Source organism: Dreissena polymorpha, chromosome 14 (assembly GCF_020536995.1).
Source record: "Dreissena polymorpha isolate Duluth1 chromosome 14, UMN_Dpol_1.0, whole genome shotgun sequence".
Classification (NCBI taxonomy): domain Eukaryota; kingdom Metazoa; phylum Mollusca; class Bivalvia; order Myida; family Dreissenidae; genus Dreissena; species Dreissena polymorpha.
The window spans coordinates 72,891,337-72,918,625 of NC_068368.1; the positions used below are offsets into that span (position 1 = coordinate 72,891,337).

Sequence of the window (27,289 nt, forward strand, 5' to 3'; positions counted from 1 at the left end):
ACGAGGGGCCCTGCAATTACATCACTCATTGCGCTAGTACGAGGGGCCCTGCAATTACATCACTCATTGCGCTAGTACGAGAGGCCCTGCAATTACATCACTCATTGCGCTAGTACGAGAGGCCCTGCAATTACATCACTCATTGCGCTAGTACGAGAGGCCCTGCAATTACATCACTCATTGCGCTAGTACGAGAGGCCCTGCAATTACATCACTCATTGCGCTAGTACGAGAGGCCCTGCAATTACATCACTCATTGCGCTAGTACGAGAGGCCCTGCAATTACATCACTCATTGCGCTAGTACGAGAGGCCCTGCAATTACATCACTCATTGCGCTAGTACGAGAGGTTCTGCAATTACATCACTCATTGCGCTAGTACGAGGGGCCCTGCAATTACATCACTCATTGCGCTAGTACGAGAGGCCCTGCAATTACATCACTCATTGCGCTAGTACGAGAGGCCCTGCAATTACATCACTCATTGCGCTAGTACGAGAGGCCCTGCAATTACATCACTCATTGCGCTAGTACGAGAGGCCCTGCAATTACATCACTCATTGCGCTAGTACGAGGGGTGCGGAAAGTCTTATCCGTTAAAGACGAAAATGCAATGTTCATGTAAGCTCGAGCCATTCATAGAGCTGATGCGGCTCGTAATTTTTACACGAGTACATAAATTAATAGTTGACTAACCTCTCTCAAAACAAATAAGAATCACTATGTGTGTACCTTAAAAATGTAACTGTTTATTATCATACTATATAGAAGCAGGTCCGGTTTAACCACTATTATGGCGGCACATTTATGGTTAGGCAGAACGGCACAATGAGCCTTCCTGTCATAGTCAGCAATTGACTGTACCATCGTATCAGACGGTTTAGCTAGAACCGTATCAGACGGTTTTGGGGTCATAAACCGATTGATACTATCGTATCAGACGGTTTTGACTTTTGGACCGATTGTACGCATAACTGTTTGATGCGAAACCGTATGATACGATTCGTATCAGACGGTTTACGATTCGTATCATACGGTTTAGCGTAAACCGTATCATACGGTTTACATTCAATAAATCTATAAATTGGCTGATTGTACATTGAAAAATACCCGTCATACAGCGTCTGATACGATTCGTATCATACGGTTTCGAATCATTCGGTTTAACGTACGAACCAGTCCAAAAGTTTTTAAAAGTTAAAAAGTTTTTATCATACGGTTTAAAGCGTATCATGCGATTTATAAACCGTATGATACGGTTCTAACTAAACCGTCAGATACCAATACGACTTTTGGACATATCCGTACACCATATAAATCATCCTATCTTGCGGAGGAGTACGGAGATAGCCGATGTAGCACGATTGAGGATACCTGTCACAATCAATAGTTAACGTTTAAATAACTTGCAATACAAACCAGAACAGAACAGTAAGCACATAAAGCTTATCGTACACATGTACAACAACACCATGTGTTTGAAGTAAATACACAAAATACATCATTTAAAAAAATATCAATTTAACAAAAACTAAAACATGATTTATTCACAAAACAACAGAAGCACAAATGCAAATGAACGCCATAGCATCGGGATTGAAATCAAAGAGCTTTTCAAGAGAATACGTTTAAAAGCAAATACCATTTAACTGAAGTTTAATTTATCATAAAAGCACAGTTCTATAAAAAGCAAATATATTTTTTTAATTTACATGACCGTCATAAAATCAACAGTTTATTAAATTGTTAAATGTATAGTTACAGTATGTTTACAGTTGTCTGCGTTTTGTTTAATGAGTACAGATATACATATCAATATTTTATCGCAAAACTTTTTATGGACATTATTAAATATAAATAAGATATTATCACACACAATCTTCGTTTTTTTATTGCTACGAAAAAAGGAATTTCTAAAGCAATGTAATAAAGTTTATTTCCATAAACATACGATTTTTATAGGAAAACAGTCTTCAACAGCTTCTATATTTTAGGCCAAACAGAAAGGGTTACAATATCACAAACCGATTTGTACCGACATATCAAGTTTAAATCTTCTGTTTTTAAATGCCTTAAACACTTATGGGCACAGGCACATGCCAAGAACGTCAGTAAAGGACCACTGGAATCAACTGGAAATAACTCTGAATGAACTGGTGTGGCTGAGATATGCAGTTATCTCCATTATACACACAAAACAATTAGGATGTAAGTGCAACGATAAGGTTCTATTGTATGGCCATTATCTATTGGCTTTGTGCGCCTTATCATGATGGTTTCTTTGATGCGCTTTTATATATAACATTGATTGGCATATATCTTTTATGTATATTTATGCTTAGTGTACCGATGCAGTTCAAATGCGCCAATTTTATGTTGTTGTTTATCTGAATTTCTCATGTTGTTTATTTGTATTGCGCGCTTTTTGCACATATTTAATTACGCTTATTATTGTCTTTGGTTGTATTTTCATACCAGGCGCGCTTTTCAGCATTAACTTTACGGAGCTGTAGTTAGTTTTTGATTTAGTAATAAAGCTCTCTTACCCCCCTTATAATTAGTTTGTTCATTCGTTTAAACACAAAACAATTAGGATGGGCTCTGTGAAAAATAGGTTTAATGCATGTGCGTAAAGTGTCGTCCCACATTAGGCCGTGCAGTTCGCACAGGCTAATCAGGGACGACACTTTCCGCTGTAATGATATTTTCGTTTCAATAAAGTCTTTTGTTAGCAAAAATCAAGTTTAGGCAGAGAGTTTCGTCCCTGATTAGCCTGTGCAGACTGCACATGCATAAAAAACCTGTTCACAGAGCACGGCCAAATTTTATTCATACAAATCGAACAATATCCCTCAACGTCACGATATAGACTGTTATTGTGAATGTCTTCAAACATCAACATTTTTCAGGGTAGTCACGTCGTGTTTTTATTTATTGCGTTCTGTTTTGTTGTTGTGTGATTTCGCTTTCCTCCTCTTGTTGACAGTAGCAGTAACCTTCCTTACATGTGAATGTTCCTTGACACTCTATTCTGAAGAATTCGCACATTTCGGCTGTGCTACACTCAGCTGAAAATGTATAAAAATAATACGAATTGAAATAAACCAACCTATTGCCTTACCTTGTGTTATATGTTCACTGCTGACATGACTTTTAAGCATAGCAGAAAGACAAAATATACCACTAGTAACCGGAAAACGACGCAATACAGAACTCATATCAATGTATGCAGCATTAAAATGCACTAGATATGGAAATGCTTTTTATATACACGCACAGAGCATTAAAATATTATTTTTATATTCCGTAAAAGGTTTTAACAAAATATACGATAAATAAATACCAAGATATACGATTTACAATATGCACAGTTCGTTTATTTACCTTTTATATGTTTCATTTTATTAACATAAATGACGCACTTTGTTACTACCGTACCTTGTCTACATTGACATTGACCCTTCGAATCGCAGTAGGGAAACGTGCAATCGGTCTCGCTCGAACACGTGACTTGACAGTGGGCAACGTGACCACATTCGCCATAAGCCATACTCTGTCGCAAGTGGCACGTGTCTGATTTTGATGATAATTTTTGTTTCGTGTCCCAAAGGCTTTCAGTTGATTGAATGGAACTATTTTCTGAAGGACTGGACTGACTGTTAATCAGTGCATCCAAGATTGATATCTGGTCTTCTGTTTTATCCGTGTTCAAATTCTCGTACTCACTTCCGTCTGCTGCAATTACATCTCCAGCTATGGTTGCGTCAATATATTTCTCGTTTTTGCCATCAGTTTCCTCAACCTTTAAACTGTGATCGGTTAAGTCGAATTGTTCTGTTTGGTCAATATCTTTCAAACTGTCCGACACCATGTCTGTCAAGCCTTTAGGACGTTCAGCGTAATTTCCGACATCGTCATTTCCAACACCGTCATTTCCGCCATCGCCATTTCCGACATTCGTATGTACTTGTCTCGACAGTAGGTCCACCAATGACGCTGCTATGGATCCTGTATAAAGAAAAATAATTGTATTATACAAATCGTAAATACCCCAATACGTCTAATACGTCCCTACCATGATTAACGCTTCAAACTCTCGTATTATAAACACAGATCCCCATGTCAAATTAATGCTTTATTTTTGCTTAAAAGCACTCTGCATGCATTAGGAAAACAGGGCTTAATGAATGTGCGTAATGTATTGTCCCAGATTGCATGAGCAGTCCGCACAGGCTAATAAAGGACGACACCCTACGTTTATTTATTTTCTCTTAGCAAAAATCCAGTCTACGCAAATGCATTAAATCTGGTTTTCACCGAATTCTAAGATAAATCATTTACTGACAACATTTCACGATGACCTACATCGTGAAAAGGCACTATTTTTACTCCTTGCAAACGCCCCCCCCCCCCCCCCCCCCCTGGTGAAAAAGGTCAAAAGACGGCGTATATATTGGGAGGATATATAGGAATAGTAAATTGAATTAAATTAATATAATTTTAGCGTTTTGTTCCATTTTATTTTCTAACTATTGAAATAAATGAACATCAGTATTAACATCCATTAAGAAACATGGTGTGCCTGTTATAACCCTGTATCTGTAGATTAATGAAGTTTGTAAGGGTTTGTAACCAGACATACTTGGTGGTCCGAGGTCCGACGCGATTGCAGGATTGCATTGACCTATTTGCATTGTGTGTGTGTGTTATTCAGATAACCTCTGCAATGGCACGGTACCTATATTGAGGTGTAGTAGTCAATTTGAATGATATATCCATTTGGACTGCACAGGCTAATCTGGGACGACACTTTACGCACATGCCTTATGCCCAGTTTTCTCAGAACAAGACACAAATAATAAAATTAAGTTACACACAGATTACCCTTTCAGACATGGACGGATTTTCAATCGTTATACATCGACTATCACCGGGCTCCTCCGTAAGATAGACATATTTAAGCAATAAATCGTCTGCTGATCCAGAGTGACGGACTTTATGACGTTGATTGTTACCACTGGAGACATAGCCGTGTCTAGGGATTGCGTTTTTTCCATAAAATTACAGATATAAAAACGAAAGAAAAACGCGCTCTTGCTCGGAAATCCTAAGCATAGTTCAGTTAGATATAGTCCTTTAAATTGCAAAATCATAGTTTATGTGACAATCTTAAAGAATCGATGTTAATTGGCCAATAAATCAATCGTTTGGATATGTGTCTTTCAAATACAAGCCGATAGTACTATTTAAATATCTCGTATATCTCCAATATGCAACGTTTAACTTTATCTCGTTAGCAATTGCATTACTCTGTGTATGTGTTTTGCGTCATTTGTGCATTAACTATAACGATTTTGTCGCAACTTCCATGAATGATTGGTCGTTAGGGAATGGAACATTTCAGTTCTGAAAGCTTCTCAATGATTGTATTGTCACAATTATTGCTGATTGAATGATTACATGTGTATGGAACAGCGTTTTATCGTAAATATTGAAATATCATTTAAGCGCTTACTTAAAGTAGAAAGTTTGAAAGACAAGACGAATATTTATTCAGACTTGCACAGTGTACATCGTCTTAAATCTTGATAGTTTACTACATAATGTTATGTCACAGAGATAAACATTGTAATAAAATAAACATAAGCTGCATCGTGTACGGAAACGAAAATACTTGGTAAAATACAAGTTATATAATAAATTATCATATTTAATCTTAAAAAATAGTTTGAAATATGTTGTTGAGCGCAGCCTTTTACATTAGATAGTTGAAATGCAGTGTCAATAAATCGTGACATTACACAAAGACGTTTTGAAATACGCGTATGCATGTGTTTACGTGTTACATTTCAACTTTAGCGACAAAACTGTCGAGGAATTCCAAAACATCAAACGCAAGTGTTTGAGTATTCAAAACCGAAGTTTTCGTTTGGTCTAAATATGATTCCGTTTGTTTCTCTCTTATTCCTTTCGCGAATAATTTTTAATTTTTACCAATCACTGTTACTGATTAAAAGCTTTGTAATGCAATAAAATACGATTACTTCTACATTTTTGCCAAGAAATCTTGTGTTAAACATTCTGGAGAAATAAATCAGAACCTCCACTCCAATTTCCTTTCGGAACATACATATGGTAACGATTCTTGTTATGGTCAAAGGTTACTTTGAAACCATACAAATATACTGGTATAAATCATATATAGTCCTCTTGCAAAACTGTAAAAGTTGTAAGGTATTATATAAATGGCATGAATCACTTTGAAAGCTGACGAAATACTTATTCGACTGATTTTGTTTAAGAGGAACCTTTCGTCGACAAGAACATAAGGCGTCTGAAAATGTCAGCCTTTCATTTGATGTCTAGCTATATTTTAGTCATGTTTTTTTAAAAGGAGGTTTAATGTATGTGCGTAAAGTGTCACCCCATATTGGCCTGTGCAGTCCGCACAGGCTAATCAGGAACACTTTCCATAAAACTCGATTTTTTGCTAAAAAGAGACTTTCTTGAAACAAAAAAAAACATCATTAAAGCGAAAAGTGGCGTCGCTGATTTGCCTGCGCGGACTGCAGAGGCTAGTCTGGGACAGAGCACGGTAAAATATATTCTAGTTTTTGCTTTGTCTTTTATCAATTCAGTCGGATGTATTTAACTTTTTATACATACATTTGTAAGTTGTCAGTATGAAAATAAAAGAACAACGTGATCAAAATATATTACGATGATCGTAAACGTATGAACTTACAAAAGACATGTGTTTTGAAAACCATGAATTGTTTGAATATGAAAATAAGTCAAAGCATTTCAATATTCAATAATCTTTTATATAATGTTATGAAAAGCAGTCGTTAGCAAAGTTTACTTTTTCTTAAGTCAATACGTTATCTCATTGTGATCCGATATATAATATAAAGATTGTTGCAATAGACCCTGGTGACGTTGGAAATGTTATACATAAATAAAATATTATTAACCCATTTAAGCCTAGTGGACTATCCCATCCTTCTAAATTGGATCAAGTTATTTCCAAAATTAGTGATGTCTAGTATATTTATTTCTATATTAAGAATATTTCTTACAAAAAGTCCATTAAGCAAACAGCACAGATCCAGATGAGACGCCGCATCATGCGGCGTCTCATCTGGGTCTACGCTGTTTGGCAAGGCCTTTTTTCTAGACGCTAGGCATAAATGGGTTAATCATAAAACATTCAAGTGTAAGTAAATACCTTTTGCAACATTTTATAAACATAAGTTTAGTTTACAAACGAATGTTTTATCTACAAAGAGTGAGGTTTGAGCGATTGGTTTGAATATGCTTGGCATCAATCTTTCCAGGGCAGTAACTTCCGTTGTATTATTTATTTCTGTGTTTGTAATGTGAGTGTTTGTGAGCAATGACTATATGATTTCGTTCCTGCTGATGCAACTGAAGGTTCAATTTGCTTTTTATCAAATTACTTATTGATCCAAGAAGTCGGTTTTACTTATTATTTAATAAGTGTAAATCAATGAAAACTTCTAAAGTAATTAAAAAATGAAGTGATGAAATTTACGTATTACCATGAACTGCTAACAATGCTGACATGTAAAAATACATTGTAATATAATTATAAAGAAGTTAACTTTATAATAAATTTGCAAACATTAATTTACGAAGTAGTCTATCTACACAAATAATTGAAAGCCTAACCTTTTTTAAACAATAAACTATTATTCGATTTCCGATTACGTCTTTGAGCAATAATTGTTCGTTTGAATCTCGATGTAATCGAATTCTTAAATATGTATCACAGCTAAATTAATATAAGTATTTCGTTTCCTAATACAAGTGCCATCAGTATCTAGAATATGTATGGTTTCTCTACCAAGAAGTGCAATCGACTTCCAAGATCATAGGTTCAATTATGCAGCCTTATCAAGGAAATAAATCGGTGTTTAAACCCTAGAGAGACATTTTGATAGATGTCGTATGATTGCAGTCGTCCTTTGACATGCACCAATACAGTAGACACTGGATTACTTTATGAAGACAACGCGTAGCAAATATATTTAAATCCGTCACATAAGGCAACATAAAGAACCAATATCAAATTCAAAAAACTTCCAAACTAGTTACATGCCTCAAACAGAAACATTATTATATTATTTGGTACCGAAACACTCTCCAGTGTATTAACTATGTATACAATAACTGATGCAAATGTTGTATTTCATAAAAAAAAGTTTTATATTTGTAAAACGCATTGATGTTGCGTTTAAGTAAAATAGTTGCATTTTCCTATTGTTTTCATCTTAATCTGTTCTGAACAAAATGACACTGTTAGGAACATAGAATAAATGTAAGAATACCATATTTCACCAAATATGCATAAGACATAAAAGAAACAAGCTATGACGAAAAAAAATTCTTAAGCCGTATACATATTCCATTAAAGACATGCACGATGGGGTATATAATAATAGTAACACTTATAGAAGCACTTCGTTGTGTCTTGTTAGTGTTACTATATGATGCTATAAGTTCTTAAATTTTGTTAACAAGAGGGGATTTAGCTAATGCATGCACTTTCATTTTATTTTATCGTACCTCAAACAATATAATTTTGTTGCTGAGGGGTTTCTCACACATTGGGTAACATAATGACAATGTAATCGATTTATCATTCTGTTTTATTTCTTTTTAGTTTAATTTCAATGTCATTAGTTGAAAGTTTATTTGCACATATGTCTTTTGTGATCAATTCTGTGCTAGGTGGGCGAATGCATTTGTATTGGCAATTTAAATGCGACGTTTTGGTTTATATAAGTTTATTTTGTAGTTTCTATATTTAGAATATATCTTACAGAAATTCCTTTAAGCAAACAGCGCAGATCCTGATGAGACGCCGCAGTCTACGCTGTTTGCCAAGGCCTTTTTTCTAGACGCTAGGAATAAATGAGTTAAATCCCTTAGTCTTTCCATAGACCGTGGCAGCTGTGATCAGTATTTTATATTTAATATCTTTGTGATTGTGTTTTCTTGTATTGTTTAGACAATTGGTCATTTGATGGAAATTAATGACCAGCGAACAAAAATGGCTCTCCGGATAAGGATTCTGGATGTATGTTTTCTACAATTTGGTCATACGATACTCGACACAATTCTTGTCTTGATTTATTGTGCCATCATTGGATAAGGGTTTGGCTTGCACGAATAAACCCTTTCCCACTCAGAGGCAAAGTGAAAATAGCTATGTGCGAACAGCATAATAGACAGCCTGTGAGTAACTCACAGTCTTTTATGTTGTTTGCTTCTCATCAGTATTTAATGGTTGGAAATGAAGCCCAAAACACTTGAATTAAGTAAGAAAGGTCTTTTAATAAATGTAAATTTCGCAGGGACTGCAAATGCGTCACAATACGTGTTTCTAAGTAGTAAGCGTCTGGCAAACAAAGCGTTACATGTGATTTTAATACGATTGAATGAAGTGGTGGCAGACCCTATGTCATGTTTTAATAACATGGTTGCAAATACACATGTACGTCTACATGGTTTTGTAATAAAACGTTCACATTATAATGGATATATTAGACCTATGCGGATTTTCATTACGTTCTGTTTTCTTTGAGATAAATTTAAAAACAGGTTGTAATAATATAGTTGGTCAAACTTGTTTACCGGCTTAATAATTATAAATGTATTTTTGTAATGCATACACATCGTTCTCAGTATATGTTATTGAATACTAAGAGCGTAGTAACCGAAAGAGCTCAGATATATTTTGCCCTAGGGAATCGAATGTTGTCAACTGATTTATTGTGTGTATCAATGGAATGTATGAGCATTCTTTGAACCATATTAAGTAACTGTTGTCATGTTGATATATGTTGCAAACCTTTGAAATATCAGGTATATAGAGCCAAAGGCTACGACGTGTGACATGTATTCGTAAAAAATTAACCAAGCTACAGACAACTGGGAAACTTAGCAAACAAACATCGTATATAAATAAATATATTAGGCTTAGACGCTGAGAACGAATACCATGCAACTTGCTATTAAACGGGGTAACATTACATAAACGTGTTTTAAACGGAGAAACGTGTTATGACTGTATACCGTATGGTATTTTGTATACTAGCAGACGTTACTACATAGCCATGGTATACTAGCAGACGTTACTACAGAGCCATGGTATACTAACAGACGTTACTACATAGCCATGGTATACTAGTAGACGTTACTACATAGCCATGTTGTATACTAGTAGACGTTACTACATAGCCATGGTATACTAGTAGACGTTACTACATAGCCATGTTGTATACTAGTAGACGTTACCACATAGCCATGGTATACTAGTAGACGTTACTACATAGCCATGTTGTATACTAGCAGACGTTACTACATAGCCATGTTGTATACTAGCAGACGTTACTACATAGCCATGTTTTATACTAGCAGACGTTACTACATAGCCATGTTTTATACTAGCAGACGTTACTGCAGAGCCATGTTTTATACAAGCAGACGTTACTACATAGCTATGGTATACTAACAGACGTTACTACATAGCCATGTTTTATACTAGCAGACGTTACTGCAGAGCGATGTTTTATACAAGCAGACGTTACTACATAGCTATGGTATACTAACAGACGTTACTACATAGCCATGTTTTATACTAGCAGACGTTACTGCAGAGCCATGTTTTATACAAGCAGACGTTACTACATAGCTATGGTATACTAACAGACGTTACTACATAGCCATGGTCAACTTTAAAATAAAACGTGTACAGCTGTTTGTTCTGCATACCTTACAACAGTCCATATTGAATCTCATTGTTTATGAAGTGGTGTCCTGGAACGATGTACCAATTAATATTACAGATATCAATAATCAATTTCCCATGGGAAATATCCTTCTACCAGATGAAGGTTGAAGTAAAAGCCTGGACTATTCCATAAAGACTATGTGGATTGCGGCAGTGTGACTATGACGTCTATGAAGACTGTTATTAAACACGTAGAAATGACAAATAACACTAATTTAGTGCTATTTCGAAAACCAAAACATACTTTTACATTCGATCGCAAGCCCACGGATGGATATAATATATGCCATGAATATAAATTTAGACACGTTGTCGGTTATTAATTATGTAAAGTACACAATAATATAGCAGATTGGTGTTGGAAGCATCGATACAAAATCGCAGAAACAAGACTATTGGAACTAGAAAATGTATATGTGTTCAGTTCAGATTGTAATAACGCTCGTCGGCATTTGTCTCTGATCTAGCAAGTAAGATGGCATCTGTTTGGTGATTATATGACTAGTGTTCTGATAAACTGGGCTTAATGCATGTGCATAAAGTGTCACCCCAGATTAGCCTGTGCAGTCCGCACAGGCTTATCAGGGACGACACTTTCCGCTTGTATAACATTTTTCGTTTAAATGAAGTCTCTTCTTAGCAAAAATCCAATTTAGACGAAAAGTGTCATCGCTGATTAGCCTGTGCACAGGCTGTGAACTGCACAGGCTAATCTGGGACGATACTTTTCGCACATGCATTATGCCCAGTTTACTCAGAACACGACTCATATAAATCACGAATCTCGAAATAGTAATTACATGAAGGGTTGTGTTTGCTTATGTATTGATGGCTAGATGCATGTATTATGCTTATATCAACGCAGCCATGTCAGCATCACACCCACAGCGTATGAATGCTAAATGTGCATGCAAAACCACAGGCAGCAGTATCATAAAAAAAATCCCCCCCCCCAATCCAGTTGGATTTTGTCGGCAACTGCATGGGAACATGTGTGTTTTCGATGAAAAAGGTCACGTCCAGTGTTCCACAATCTTTCAGCAATAGTCATATAGTGCGTTTCATACCTGGTGTATATATACTACCTATAAGAGGGGTATTTTTTTTTTAAACTGTTATTTTTTGTCAATATTCGTTGTTGGAAAGTTAAACCACACAAAATAGGTGTACATTTAACAATCTGGAACCCCTGGGGTAAGCTCGGGGGGGGGGGGTATGGTCCGGGGGGTGGGGGGGGGGGTTATGATACTGCTGCCTGTGTGCAAAACGTACGGAATATAAAGCTAGACCGTTACACTAAGAGTTTGTATTCGTCGAATGTCATGTGTAATTAATATAGGCGGACTCCACTAGCTGTTGGAAACGCAACAGTACTAGTATGTACTATTTACTACTTTATCAAGAATAACACCAACCACCGTGCAAAGATTTTATTGGAACCAGCATTGCTGTATCAAATCCCTGCCTTAATAACAAACCACGTGATGATAGGCCTAGCCACGTGGTAAATAACTTTACCGTTGATTTTTTTTTACTGTTTTTTTAATTTAGGTAATTCATTTTTAGTATGAACCTACATGTATGCACTATTTTCAAAATATAAAAGACAATGATACTACTTTTGATAATACAATACTTAAACAAAATAAATAAAATCCTACCAAATCCTGTAGGAATTTCTTGTGATGGCAGAGGTTGTATGTAAGATCAAGGAACGACAACTCAGCGTGAAGATTGGAATAACGCATAATGCATGATGTTACGAGTAGCGGAAAACATTACGTCGCCTCTGCCTCGAGTACTCAGGCGTGTCTTGTTCTGTGAAAACTGCGCATAATGCATGTGCGTTAAGTGTCGTCACAGATTAGCCTGTGCAGTCCACACAGGCTAATCAGGGACGACACTTTCCGCTTTTATGGTATTTTTCGTTTATATGAAGTACCTTCTTATCGAAAATATTCTGTAGGCGGAAGGTGTCGTCCCTGATTAGCCTGTGCGTACTGCACAGGCTAATCTGGGACGACGCTTTAAGAACAGGCATTATGCCCAGTTTTCTCCGAACGCGACACAGTCAATGACTTTCCATCACTGAATTCGCCTCATTATTATTTTATTATTCTCACGACATCTTGTCAGAAAATATATTGATTGTTAGATTCACACTGCACATCGCCTACAATGGTTTTTGTTCTATGGAACAAACGGTTGGTGATGGGAATTCATGTCAATTTACCGCCAGAGTTGTATTAATGGGTTGTATTAAAAAGCTGTGTTCATATCTGCGATTGAAACATTTTCATCTTCGATTTTTGCCTTCCCAACAAAGTAACACAGTAGTTGCTAAGGTGAGACGACAATGGTTTGTTAACTTATTTTAATAAAATGATCCACAATACCGGTACATACTATGTAATTGAATGTGTGTCGTGTTACAATAAATAGTTTTCGACATGTGCTATAGTTACTCCAAATTGGTAATTTTTTTAAGCTTTTTATTTTTTAAACATATGAAAATGTATTTAAGATACAAACTAATGGATACATATGTTATGTTGCAATTATGGAAATACTATTTCATAAATAAGTCATTTCATTAGCCGATACTGAAAACGAAATACATGTTTTTCAATATTAATATGGGCAAATAAATACAAGCTATGTTATCTGATATTTTTCACCCGACTTCTACCTGAGATGATAACTCCGATTTTGGGATAGTATTATAAGATGCTACTTTCTGAAATCGTGTCAACAAGACGAAGTTAAGTGGATATTTATTGTATTTATTCGTGCCTCGAAAAGTGGTTATTCTCTTGCTGTGGCAATATTAAACAACTAAGTAATCATATTGAAATAAAATCGTTTTTTCCTTGGTTTTTCATCTAAAGTCAATGTAATACAGCTAATGTGTATTTACACATGAGTGTTTTTTATGAAATCTCGCCCAAATGGTGAGATTCGGCGTGCCTTTCAGAGATCGTATAAATGCTATAACATCTGAATAAAGCATGTAAGTGTATTTGTTTATGTTTTTATGTAGTCTCTATGTTGCCCTCTGTGTTCGTTCCCTCTTATAGCAGGACGGGGCTTGGCGTAACATCTGACCGGTTTAAACCCCACAGACTTTACATGGACACTGACACGAGCTTCAATATTATATATGTGTATGTTTATATTTCTGTCGTATATGTTTTCCTGTCATGCATAGGCAATGTATCATTTGCCTTAATACAAAAACCTATGAACACGATGTTTTGTCTTGATTCTTCGTGAGTTTCATTATGACTATACCTAACCAATAGTCTAGTACTTGGCCTTATATAATTAAAGGAAGTAAGAACGTATTATTAACGGAGCGCATTTTGTTCTTGTGCAAACTAGTAACCGACAATCTTGGACATCGTTGCATGTGCGTATAGTGTCGTTCCTTATTAGCCTGTGCAGTTCGCACAGGCTAATCAGGGACGTCACTTTCCGCATAAATTGGATTTTTACTATGAAGACACTTTCTTGAAACGAAAAATATCATTAAAGCGGAAAGTGTCGTCCCTGGTTAGCCTGTGCTGACTGCACAGACTAATCTGGAACGACACTTTACGCACATCAATAAAACCCCATTTTCTCAGTGCAAGGCTCATTTATTGTTTGAAATGAATTAATAATGTGTACTTAGAATATCAATCACAATCGTTTTTAAGTTAATTATTAGTTTCCAGATGAACACAAGTCCACCACGTCTTTTCATAAAGAATTCATAAGACATCGGCTTTAGCGGTGAAATGCAACATCATGGGCGTTCTTTACTCAAAACATACAATCATCCGTGAATATGTGAAACTATATAGCAACTAGTGCCGAGTGATACTCCCTTGACAGAATGAACACAGCCCCTCGGGTATAAGACAAATAATTACTAGCATCATTTATCGAGTCCGTTCAATGGAAGTAATCATATCACTAATATTCGAATGTGGCAGCAAAACTATTGATGTTTGAATTAAAATAGTTCAAACATAATGCAGCAATAAGTAATTTTTGCAAAAGTGGTCTTTAAATGCAATTGTTTCGAAAATATTCATTACATAGTTAATATTTTAGCCATATCATTCGAAATAGAAGCAGTTTCAAGCAATATTCATTCCACCTTAAATCACGATGTTTTTCGGTCCTTATTATTAGGGGGTGAAGTCCTCACAGGCTAATCAGGGACCACACTTTCCGATAAAGAACTTATTTTTTTATTAGCAGAGACTTTCTTAAAAGGAAAACTATCATAAGAAGGAAAGTGTCGTCCCTGATTAGCCTATGCGGACTGTATAGGCTAATCTGGGACGACACTTTACGTACATGCATTAAACCCCCGTTTTCATAGAGCACGACTCAAATATATGTTGCATGCCACTATAAATATATTAAGTTTGAATCTAGGAAGTGTGACATGTATTCGTCAATAACTAATAAGGCTACATACAACTGTCAGACTAATCACACATGCCTGCCTCACATACAGAGAGATTGGTGATGCACTTATGCAGCCATCAAATGCCATGCAACTTAGTTTTATAAACGAAAATAGAGGGAGCATTTGCTGGTATGTGTCTTAAATTATTGAGTATCTAGGATTACTATAGCAGACGAACCTGCATTTTAGATGTCAACTAAAATGAGAAGCACTTTAGGTTTCAAAATCATACTCGTAAAACAATTGAGTGATTTTTTATCCGGCTGAGCACAATTTTAATTATATCTTATTCTGTTTGATTGCACACAAATTCATAATCAGCATCCAATGCGATATATGACTTTATCAGATAAATGTGGGCAGAAAGTCGTATACTATTACGTGACTAATATTTTGCCACTTATAACTTATAAAAGTCTATGAAGACTGTTAGAAAACTCTAAAAAATGTCAAAAATAGCTTAAAATTACGTTCGTTAAAAAACTTATTTACATTAGCAAGCCTAAAGTTTATATGTGTCGTGTTCTGAGAAAACTGGGCATAATGCATTTGCGTAAAGTGTCGTCGCAGATTAGCCTGTGCAGTCCGCACAGGCTAATCAGGGACGACATTTTCCGCTTTTATGACATTTTTCGTTTAAATGAAGTCTCTTCTTAGCAAAAATCCAATTTAGGCGGAAAGAGTCGTCCCTGAATAAAAAAAAATAAAATAAAATGTATATCAGAACGGTACGTAAGTTGCGGTATGGGAGCGGCTCCTCTGAAGTTGCTCTGACTGTTATATTTGCTTCGTTATTTACTATAGTAGCACTTTACTTCAGTCGGTTCAAGCATATAAGTTTGAGGTTGATAATATAAAGAAGGAAATCGACTTTAATATTCCTTAGTTTTTTATAATGTTATATGAGAAATAATTGCCGTAAATGTACTTTTAATGTATATATTTTACTTTTTATTTTTTAATTTCTTATATGAATCGGTGAAAAACAATCCTCAGCTTACCTTTTGCATGCCAGCCGTTTTCGTAAAAAGATGTTAAGAAAAAAAATGCAAATTATATATCATGTAAAATATATGAGCGAATCAAATAATGTTCTTTTACATGCCTTCAATAACATGCCTAAACCGTCATGGTATACCATAACATGCCTATACCTTATAGTTATGTTAAATAATATGTTGAAAGTCAAATAGTGGTGTGTTCCTTTATATGTTATAAGCATGTTAAATACTCTCAAATCGCTGCATGAAAAGCGCTGAAGAAATGCATAAAGTGATGCATGTAATTGTTGAAGACTTTTACGGTAAATCCATTAACTCATAACGTTCACTTTTTATCCGATTACATTATCGATTTACTAATGGATCCAATGTGATTTCATTTCATATTAGTACGTAATCGACTAAGATTGTTGAAAGGTAAAAAATGTCCAAGGCGAAAATATGCTTAGTTTCAATATTTTTTATATGTATAAATCAATATGCGTGTATTTGCAGAAAACTTCAGACATTTTAAAAGGAATTTACTGATATGTTATAAATACCATATACTTTAAATAACCTTACAATTAAATAATGCCTTAATATAGCCTAATTTGCATTAGAAATTACACTTTCAAAAAGTTACAATTATTTAAATCCAAGTGCAAATTACATAATCATGTATTAAACCGAAACTAACTTGACGGGGAAATTATTTTTTTTTTAATTTCCTGTTAGGTCACTTCATTTTTTCGATAATATAGACCACAGGTGGTTAGCGTGTTGCTATGATATTAATTAGTGAAAACATCATTTTGAATGATAAATAATCATATATATATATATATATATATATAACAAGGTGTGCAACTCAAAATCAACCCAAAACGGGGTGCATCGCTTTGAACAGCCATATCTTCATCAATTGTGCAGCGATTTTCACGATCTCGGTCTTATTCAACGCAGAAATGAATTTCCGTTCTGGAAATGTCTATATCTTCTAATATTTTTACAAATACTGGGTCAACTTTTAAGAAATAACACGATACACAACTCGCATGACCCAGTTGACAATGATCATGCAGTCTTTATGAATGAAATCTCCAGTTGTAAAGACACACCTCAGAGGCGTATTTAGGTGGGGGGCTAGGGGGCTAAAGCCCCCCCCCAGCTGGCTGGCTAGACACGATTTTTAATAAAAATGAGCCCCTTACAGTTTCAATCCACTTGTGTATTTCCTGTCATTTGTCCCTAATTAAGCCATAAACAGCTGTCGATTTGTGTGCTTAGCCCCCAGGCATGTGTACAGACGATCTAACCTTCGTCAGCTAAAGTGCACGCTTCATTGACTGTAAGTAATAAACTGCGCTATTTGATTGGCTGAAGAAGATACAGTCAACTAATGAAATTCATCCATACATTTAGCTGTAGATAAATGTTTACAAATGGCTGTCGCATGAAACTTGAGAAAAACAATCTTTCAATTTGTAGCAATTAAAGAGTTTAGACGAACGCAATGGACAATCATTATTATTTTCTCGGTAATTTCTTTTATGAATTTAATTGGTATTAGCTCTTTAGAGTGATAATCCTTTTGAGGAACAAGTTATTGCCAGTGAAATTCAACTGCACACTTAATGAATGGCAATTATTTTTTTTGTTTTGATTTTGTTTTTTTACAAATCGGGCTAACTGCTTTGATGTTCATCCATAGTTTTTAAAATTAAAAGACTCAAAAATGAAGAATTACTTTGCTATATGAAACTAAATCATTTTCTTAAAGCGAGACAACATCGAGGCAGCAACACCCGAATTAAACTACACAAGAAACTTAACGACTCCCTTTGTTGACACTTTTGTGAACGAAATGGACACCCAATTCAATGATTTGCAGACTAAGGCAGCCATGGGATTGAAGTTTATACCTGAACAAATGTGCTCCCCTCCTGTTAGTGCTAGTGAACTTGAATGGTTCAATGATGATCTTCCTTCCCCTCAGTCCCTCCCTGCCGAGTTGCACTTCATATGGCAGGCTAGGTGGAAAGGTGTACCCAACCCACCTACTTCCCTTCAGGGCTCTGTTGCACATTGTTATTCCCAGCTATTCCCATTGATAGGGACATGGACATAAACATTTTAATGTTGTACCTAAGTTGACCTAGTAGGATATCCAACAAGGTTAAATAGGAGGTCCACCCATCTAACTCCGTTAAAAAAGTTATGGATAAAGATAATGTATCCCACCACTTTAGTGGTTTGAGAGACATTTGATTAACCCCTGTGTGTCTGTCTGTCCGTGTGTCTGTCACACTTGATGTGTGAACTCAAGTTCTTTTTTGTTTCACATGCACTTTTATCATGCAAAATGCTGATTAGAAAGCAGGAAATCGCATCACTTCAAGGTGCCATTTCAAAAAAAAAAATCGACGACGGAAGGGGACACCCCTCCCGCACCCTCCCCTGTTGAGCCCCCCCTCTGAAAATTTTCTGGATACGCCTCTGCACCTCCGCATTGGACCAATGAAATCACTCGTTTGTTTAAAATGTCAGTTAGTTGAAATGTATGTAAACAAAGGTTTCAAACGGCGCTGGACAGTTAGTCTTGATGCATAATGTAACGACAAGAACGTTAATTTTTTTTTCATACGTTTTATTGAATTATGGTATCGAGGTACATGAACTTTGTAGGGAAGATGCCCTTTACTCCGTGAAGATTTCAGTCTTAAAGACTGAATGATCATTGTCAACTGGGTCAAATTTTTTGGTTTTGTAATAAATGCCCAACATTTCAAAAAAAAATTAAACATCGATGGGCGTTGTTTATAACACTTTGGTACATATTTTTGCGTATCTCCTCTAAAAATGGACATGTAAGCATAAAATGATATTCATCTTCAATATCATGTGAATTACAATATAAACAATACCGCTGATCCCTAGCAATTCTATTTCTACCATATCTACCGGTTTGTATTCTTAGTGGGTGAACCGATTGTCTAAGCCTACAGAAAAACATTCTTAGGCTGCTTGGTAGTAAATCGAGGTTTGGTTCGTCATGGAAATTGTTTTTGAAGAGTTCATAAGAAGTAAGAACATGGTTTGTCTGCATGCTCTGGGACCATTCCTGGATAAAATTGTCAATGATACGTTGTTTAAAACTACAAATAAATTATTTAAAATCGACATTTTTAGCTTCTTCAAAAATATAAGAGGAACCATGATTGCATACCAATAACTTTACATTATATACCCATTTTTTAAGCCATAGCTACAATCTGCTTTGGCCTGCTCATAACCCTTTTTAATAATAATATTATCTGTATGTATAATTTTACTCCAGCATTTAATAATTTGTATATACCCTATAATGAACAGAGGGTATCGACCTAACTCCCCATAAACGCCCGCATTACATTAGTTGTTTTTAAATACGTTTGCAAAATTTCAGGTGTATTCTCTCTAGATCTTTTGATTGCGTGAATCCCCATACCTCTGCTGAAAAGATAAGTATAAAACCAACATACGAATCAAAGAGTTGACACAATATCTTTGGCTTAAGTTCGTCCTTTTTACAATGTTGCAATAGTACGTTTAATGCCTTAATAGCTTTACCTCCTAAATATTATTGATTTAGCTTAAAATTCCCTGTGTTATTGAAAACAGTGCCAAGATAGTTAAAATCGTCTACAACAGTTCATTCTATGCCATCAAAATTCCATTTTTCATTTGACAACAGTCTGTCCCTCTTTCTGAAAACCATAATTTTAGTTTTGTCTGTGTTGACGGACAGTCCCCATGTTTTACAATATGAGTGCAAAAGATTAATATTGGTTTGCAATTCATCTGGCGATTTCGCAAAAATTGCCATATCGTCTGCAAAAAGTAACTACGCAGATTCATTAAGCCCCGTTTTCCTAGAGCGAGGCTGAATTGTATACATGGGGCATTTTTAAAAAATCAAATAGCATAAAGTTCTTTTTGATTGTATAGGCATGTTGAACAAATCAAATAGTGTAGAGATCTTTAGCATTGTATAGGCATGTTGAACTAATCAAATAGCGTAGAGATCTTTAGCATTGTATAGGCTTGTTGAATTAATCAAATAGTGTAGAGATCTTCAGCATTGTATAGACATGTTGAACTAATCAAATAGCGTATAGATCTTTAGCATTGTATAGGCATGTTGAATTAATCAAATAGTGTAGAGATCTTTAGCATTGTATAGGCATGCTGAATTAATTAAATAGTGTAGAGATCTTTAGACTTGTATAGGCATGTTGAACACATCAAATAGTGAAGACTTCTTTTACATTGCAAATGTATAGGCATTTTAAACAAATCAAATAGTGTGGCGTTCTTTAACATTATATAAGCGTATTCAATAACTCAAATAGAATTGTGTTTTTGCACGGTATTTGCTTGTAAAACACTCTCAAATCGCTGCATAAACAGCGTTGAATTAAGGATTCAATCGCTACATGTAATCGTTGAAGACAATTACGGTAAATCAATTAAATCATGGCGTTGCTTTTTAATTCCAATTGTGCAAATCATGAATTAATTATAGCTTCATATGCACTTAAACTCGCATATTAACAAAGTAACCATTATTTCAGTACACGTGCAAATTACAAAACAGACCGAAACAGGCTAGACGGCAAAAATACATTTTTAATTGCCTTTTAGATCACCGCATTATTGCGATCAATTGAACACAAATAAGCGTTTAAAAGGTATTTTTTTAATTTACACATTTAAACTTTCGTTTGGACATTTTGATCCTATGGCCCACCCACTTGTTTGTGGTCCTTTTATTGCGAAAGTGTAAATCGACGCGGTAAGTAAGTGGAGAAATGGGAGCGGCAGCTCTTTCTGTTGCAATCACAAAATGCAATATTCATCAACTATTTCTCCCTGTGGGATAGCATTTCTGTAATGAAAAGTCGGCCGTTAGTTCTGAGCTTTCTTTTTCCAGAGCGTAATCCTCAATAAAGTCGTCAAAATGTATACAAACAATGAAGGCACTGTTAATACGAATATATATGAGCATCGCTCTGGGACAAGTGGGCTTAATGCAAACGGGATTTTCGCTAAGAACACATCGTTAAAACGAAAAATAAAATAAAAGCCGAAAGTGTCGTCTCTGATTAGCCTGGTGTCGTCTCTGATTAGCCTATTACCATGCATTTGAGTCGCGTTCTGAGAAAACTGGGCATAATGCTGGTGTGTAAAGTATCGTCCTAGATTAGCCTGTCCGCACAGGCTAATCAGGGACGATACTTTCTGCTGTTATAACATTTTTTCGTTAAAATGAAGTCTCTTCTTAGCAAAAAATCCAATTTAGGCAGAAAGTGTCGTCCCTGATTAGTCTGTGACGAAACGCTACCTGCATGCATTATGCCCAGTTTTCTCAGAACACGACTCATTTAATGTGCTAGGCTAAGAATCGTCATGCCATCTATTGCTGTCGTTTTCTAAGTTTGTAAAATACCACAATAAGACCTCAAAGAAAATGAGCCATGTTTCGTTACTACGGAATGGTACATTTGTATTTTTGTAACAATTAAAACAATAACAATTATTTAGATATGGTTGTATCTTTAAATCTAAAAATGTCCTTAATAAAATTAAGACATAATCCTTAGATGAACGACGATGATCGGGACTATTTAATTATGGTCTATGATGTTAAGTTCTGTAATCGGGTCAACAACGAAAGATTTTTTTATATATATTTGTGGTTATTTCATTTCATCGCGACTAAAAAGGTTGTGATTCTGTAGCTCTGATGCATTGTAACCATTGATTAATAGGATTGCAATTAAATTTAATTATTATTCTCCGTTCTTGGTAATTAATTATGATTGTGACTCGATTAGATTAATGTTTATTCACACGTTTGTGTTTCATGATTAATTCTCAAAATTGCATGCCATCAATCGGCTTTAACTCTAATTAATTGCATTGACAGTTACAAGGCGATGACCGCAGCTTTAACTATTGTTTTATATTGACCAGCCTCATTGTTGTATGATTGAGGTTTGTGTTGCATTTATTTTCTTGCATTTGTCTATTGATTTATTTAAAAGACTTGAGGAGATGACAAGAATATTTTTCAAGAAAATGTCTATGGAGATATTTCCTGCATAAGACAAAAGGACAATATTATTAGACTTACTGCAAACTGAAAAGTTAAACTTAAAATAATGCATGATAATATTGTATTTATCATATTTACTTATCGCCTAAATAATAAGATTTAAAATGTCGATTATGTGCGATAAAAGTATGCATTTCTGTGTCGGTTGGTCGGAATATACACATAGAGATAGAGAAATTCTTAATGTCCCCAAACTACAATAATTTCTCCCTATACGAACAGGTAGATAATTGTGTTGACTTATGGAACCCAAATAATTTAGGCATATATATACTTGTGACAATACAGGTATGTTCCAGTGGTCTTTTTTTCAGTTTAATGAGACATTGAATGGCCTCCAGCTGTCTTAACATTTACGCGATGCCATGTCGTAAGTTGATCTTTTGTCCGTTCTTGGTATATGAATCGCCATATGAATTTTCTACCAACAGCGCGCGGCTTTTTCGTAGCGAATGCCGCTATGTTCATTGTATTTAATGTGTAATGAATGTTAAAAGTATTTTATAAATGACTATATCTGTAATTGATTGCGTTCTTATCAACAGAAGTAAATGGCACGCTTGAATATTCATAACACCCACGACTTGTGTTTTACTTTCAATTTATTCCAGAAATACGAGGGTAAACATAACAAAAAGAAGTCCTATTATATAACAATATAACGGGATATTCAGCATTTCTATAAGAAATGTATGGCATAACCACGTTCGAATGCATCTGCTTATTAAAGAGCACCAATATTGTTATTGTTATGTTTCTTCGTGGTATAATCATCGCTATCATCCGCATCATTCTGGAAAATGACGTTCGCCCCAGTTTGTCATCTTTATTGTCTTTGTGACGAAGTTCGACAACGTTGAATGCCAGTCCCTCTGGAGACCTCTGAGACGCCACAGAGTGTCAGGAAAAATCACCATCATCAGGAAGTTGTATGAAGGGAGTCGCGTTCTGAGAAAACTGGGCATAATGCATATGCGTAAAGTGTCATCCCAGATTAGCATGTGCAGTCCGCACAGGCTAATCAGGGACGGCACATTTTCGCCTAAACTTGATTTTCTGTAAGGAGGGACTTCCTTGAAACTAAAAAAACATAAAAGCGGAAAGTGTCGTCCCTGATTAGCGTGTGCGGACTGCATAGCCTAATCTGGGATGACACTTTACGAACATGCATTATGCCCAGTTTTCTCAGAACGCGACTCAAGGGATGACCTACAGAATCATACAGAATCTCCGACTTCTTCGAAGTGGGGAGCAGAGTGATGGCTGGCTGCGTACTTTCACCTTTCATGTTCCTGATGACCATAGACTGGGTCATGAAGCCATCGACGGACCAGAAGAAAAACGGATTTCAGTGGAATCTCTAGTTACAGTAGGTTGGCCTTGACTTTGCCGACGATCTAGTTCTTGTATCCCACAACCAACAACATATATTTAAAAAAGGCCAATATGGTCCCGGGCATGTTTATGTTTATAATTAGGGACAACACTTTTTGCTTTAATGGTATTTTACGTTTACTAAAAGTCTCTTCTTAGCAAAAATCAAGTTTGAGCGGACAAAGTCGTCCCTGATTAGCCTGTGCTAATTTGAGATGGCACTTTACGCACATGCATTAAACCCCCTTTTCACAGAATACGGCCCATATCAACGAATAAACTATACCTTTTGGTAATACATTGTTTAAATTCCTTTTGTATCAATAAAACCCTAAATATGCTGGTCCGAACTGCTTTTTATTGGCATTTATTCGAAATATTCTATCTTATATAGACACTGGAGATATGTTGTACAGATACAAACAAATACAGATAATATTTAATTAAATATCTGAACAACCGATTCAAGTTTCAATAAAAATTTCCCTGGAGCACACGAGGCGATTCATTATCGATATGAAGCAAGGTGTTATTTCTTTAAGAAATATTCTAAATATAGAAATTAATATACTAGACATCCCTAATTTTGGAAATAAATTGATCCAATTTAGAAGGATGGGAGAGTCCACTAGGCATACATGGGTGAACAGTGAAACGACTTCAGCAATGCAAAACGATCTGGTAGACGAAGAAGTGACCCAATGAGTGGACCCAATAACTGGTCATCCACCTACCGCAAAAAGGCAATCCAAAGTGCTAGAATTACTCCAATATCGACCTCACCAGTCATCCCAGCAAAGTCATGCTACAGAGCAGAGTGGATAAAGAACTGGGCGTACAACAGTGCAAAAATCTTAAACTGCAGAGTCATCATTTGAAAACGCATGCAATTCCAACGTGAGCTCTTTCATAACTTTATCGACTTAAAATAAAATCAAATGCGTGTGGCATGATGGCAACTTTGACGAAGGGATGGTGCGAGTCATCCAATGAATCAATTGAAACGCCTGCAGGGCAGTACCTCTCAATGGAAAGTATTGGGCGTCCGTCAGGGATATCTGCTCTCTACCGTCCTGTTGAACTGTTTTCTTTAGAAGATAATGCAGGAGACTCCCCATGACAATCACAACTCTATCTCCATCGGTGGAAAACCCATCCCCAACTTGAGATTCGCTGATGACAGTGACCTCATGGTTGGCACCAGCAGTGAACTTTAAGATCTCACCAACAGACTCTATTGGTGTCAGCACAGATAAGTCCAAGATCATGGTGAACATACGACCAACACTGGAAGCGACATCACCATGAACGGCGAGAAGCTAGAAATGTTTACCAGCTTCAAATACTTGGGTGAAATCCTGTCGAAGGATGGTACCAGTACCGTTGAGGTCCGAATACAAATTGCCATGGCGACCGCAGTGATGGCGAGACTAAGCAGGATGTGGGCAAGCATTTCGATGAGCTTCCCCACTATGTACAAGCTCTACGTCAATCTGGACGCTTCACGCGAGATACTGGCATTTGAAAACATATGCCTTCGAAGACTGCTTTGCATCTTCTATACGGAGCACAAGACGAACAAATACGTCCTGAACATGACTGCAACACTTGTTGGTCCAAAAGAGACCCTACTGGCGACCGTCAAACAACGACGAAAATCGACGTCAAGGCCGTCCGAAGGAAAGCTGGATAGACAATATGAAAGAGAATACATCCCTTCCAATGGATGAATTACTGTCAGCAGCATACAACAGACCATACTAAAGGAGGATTTTTGCATCGTCGTCTCTCATTTACCTCAAATGGCCAGATTGGTCAATGGAACTATGATGACGTTATCTATAATGAGCAAACACATTGACATGCTTTTTAAAAAAAAAAAACGTTTTATACCACTAAAAACGATTGTATTATTATTATTTTTTTACAACAAATGTGTGTGTATTGTGCCGGCAGAACAGATTGCACGAGGTCCTTTATTTCAGGTGCGTCATTCGAAAATGGGTCTTTAGTAATATCCGTACAGCCGGTAGCCCAGGTGCGCAGGCTATTTTGGAGCTACGCTGGTTGCATATGTCACAAGACCCATTTTCGCATGACGCAGCTCATTTATATCGAGTGGTCAATCGCATCACTCAATACAATAATAGGAAATCGAGTTAAAAACGCATCCAAATGTGGTGTTTCATTTTGCATCGGGAAACAATTGAACAAAAAAAATATGCTCTAATTTGGACATCATGAGTTAATTTCATACATTAAAATAAATCGTGAGTTAAACGTTAAAATGTAATATTTTTATGTTTAAAGCACGTTTTTAATAATAGATTATGCATAATTCTGCATCGAAAATAATATCAGATGAATAATTAACTAAAACGGCCTTCATCAATTTTTTTTTCTTACATGCATTGACAACTGTTTAATTAAGGGTAACACAATCTTAATGTCTCCACCATGAAATAATGTATTCCACTATGTTTGCTGGTGTCTTTATAGCAGAGAGAATTTATCATTTGAGAAGGGCTCGCAATGAAAGGGTTAAGTGAAAGTGTGTTAAGTGTCGTCCAAGACTGGACTGTGCAATACGAACTGGCCTAATTCGAGACAATGCTTAACGCTCTGATGCTAATTTTCTTTAAAAAAAACTCTCTTCTACACGAAAATCCAGTAGGACAGCTTCTCCCCTGATTAGTGTGCGGACTGTACATGCTAATCTGGGAGGACACTTTACGCACATGCATTAAGCCCCTTTTTCTCAGAATATATAGTGTACCTTTAATACACGTGCTATTTTCCTATATTACGGCTTTAGGTCCGTACCATGCGATAGGTACAATGAAGAATAAGGCTAGTCCGGCATTTTTTATAAGATTGTTTCATTTAGTAATATATATCAGTTCTTCTACGGTGTGCGATATATCTTAATTCGTATTGCATTTTTCATTGTTTAATTATATGTATTTGTTTTTGTTGTTTTGATTTGCGATGAACGAGAGAGATAAGTTGGTGTATGTGAATTTGATATGTATTCCAAATATGTAAATAAACGCACTTTTGATTAATTCCTTAATTTTCATGATGAGAGTTGTAAACGGCCAAATGGGCCAACAGTTATAGCAAAAATAGTGAACAATAATATAAATCATTCGGCAAAACAAATTCTTTATATTATCAGCATGTGTACATGGTGTCTTAATATAAGATGACGTATTCAATAAATATCTATGATAATATAATTTTAAATAAAAAAATGTTATATTTCTCTTATGCCACATAAGCTATTCATGTAAAAGTAAGTAACAGATTAAACTACAAATACTCACCCTGTACCAGTAATCCAAGGATTATCGCCGCCCTCATCCGAGCATCCATAACGTGTTAACGTACAGCCTAACGTATAACGTAATTGATAACGTATCCAGACTCCACAATTCACTGCATGCGAATGACGCCTCCCCTTAGCGGTCTACCCATCTAATATACGAATGTCG

The 27,289-nt window shown here is 35.9% G+C and overlaps 1 protein-coding gene across 1 annotated transcript; it reads right to left on the reverse strand.

Annotated features, from left to right (window-relative positions):
• Nucleotides 1-1,919: 1,919 nt before the first annotated feature.
• Nucleotides 1,920-27,289, reverse strand: LOC127857048 (uncharacterized). Its single transcript, XM_052393342.1, has 3 exons — nt 27,122-27,289; nt 3,439-4,008; nt 1,920-3,068 (listed from the first exon to the last, which is right to left on the reverse strand). Exons 1-3 carry the CDS (start codon nt 27,168-27,170, stop codon nt 2,932-2,934), a joined length of 756 nt encoding a protein of 251 aa, XP_052249302.1. The 5' UTR covers nt 27,171-27,289; the 3' UTR covers nt 1,920-2,931.

Coding starts and splice junctions, on each gene's coding strand:
- LOC127857048 (XM_052393342.1), bottom strand. CDS start 27,170: ATGGATGCTCGGATGAGGGCGGCGATAATCCTTGGATTACTGGTACAG. Junction 4,009..27,121: donor CCTTGGATTACTGGTACAGG/GTGAGTATTTGT, acceptor TTCTTTATACAG/GATCCATAGCAGCGTCATTG. Junction 3,069..3,438: donor TCAATGTCAATGTAGACAAG/GTACGGTAGTAA, acceptor ATACATTTTCAG/CTGAGTGTAGCACAGCCGAA.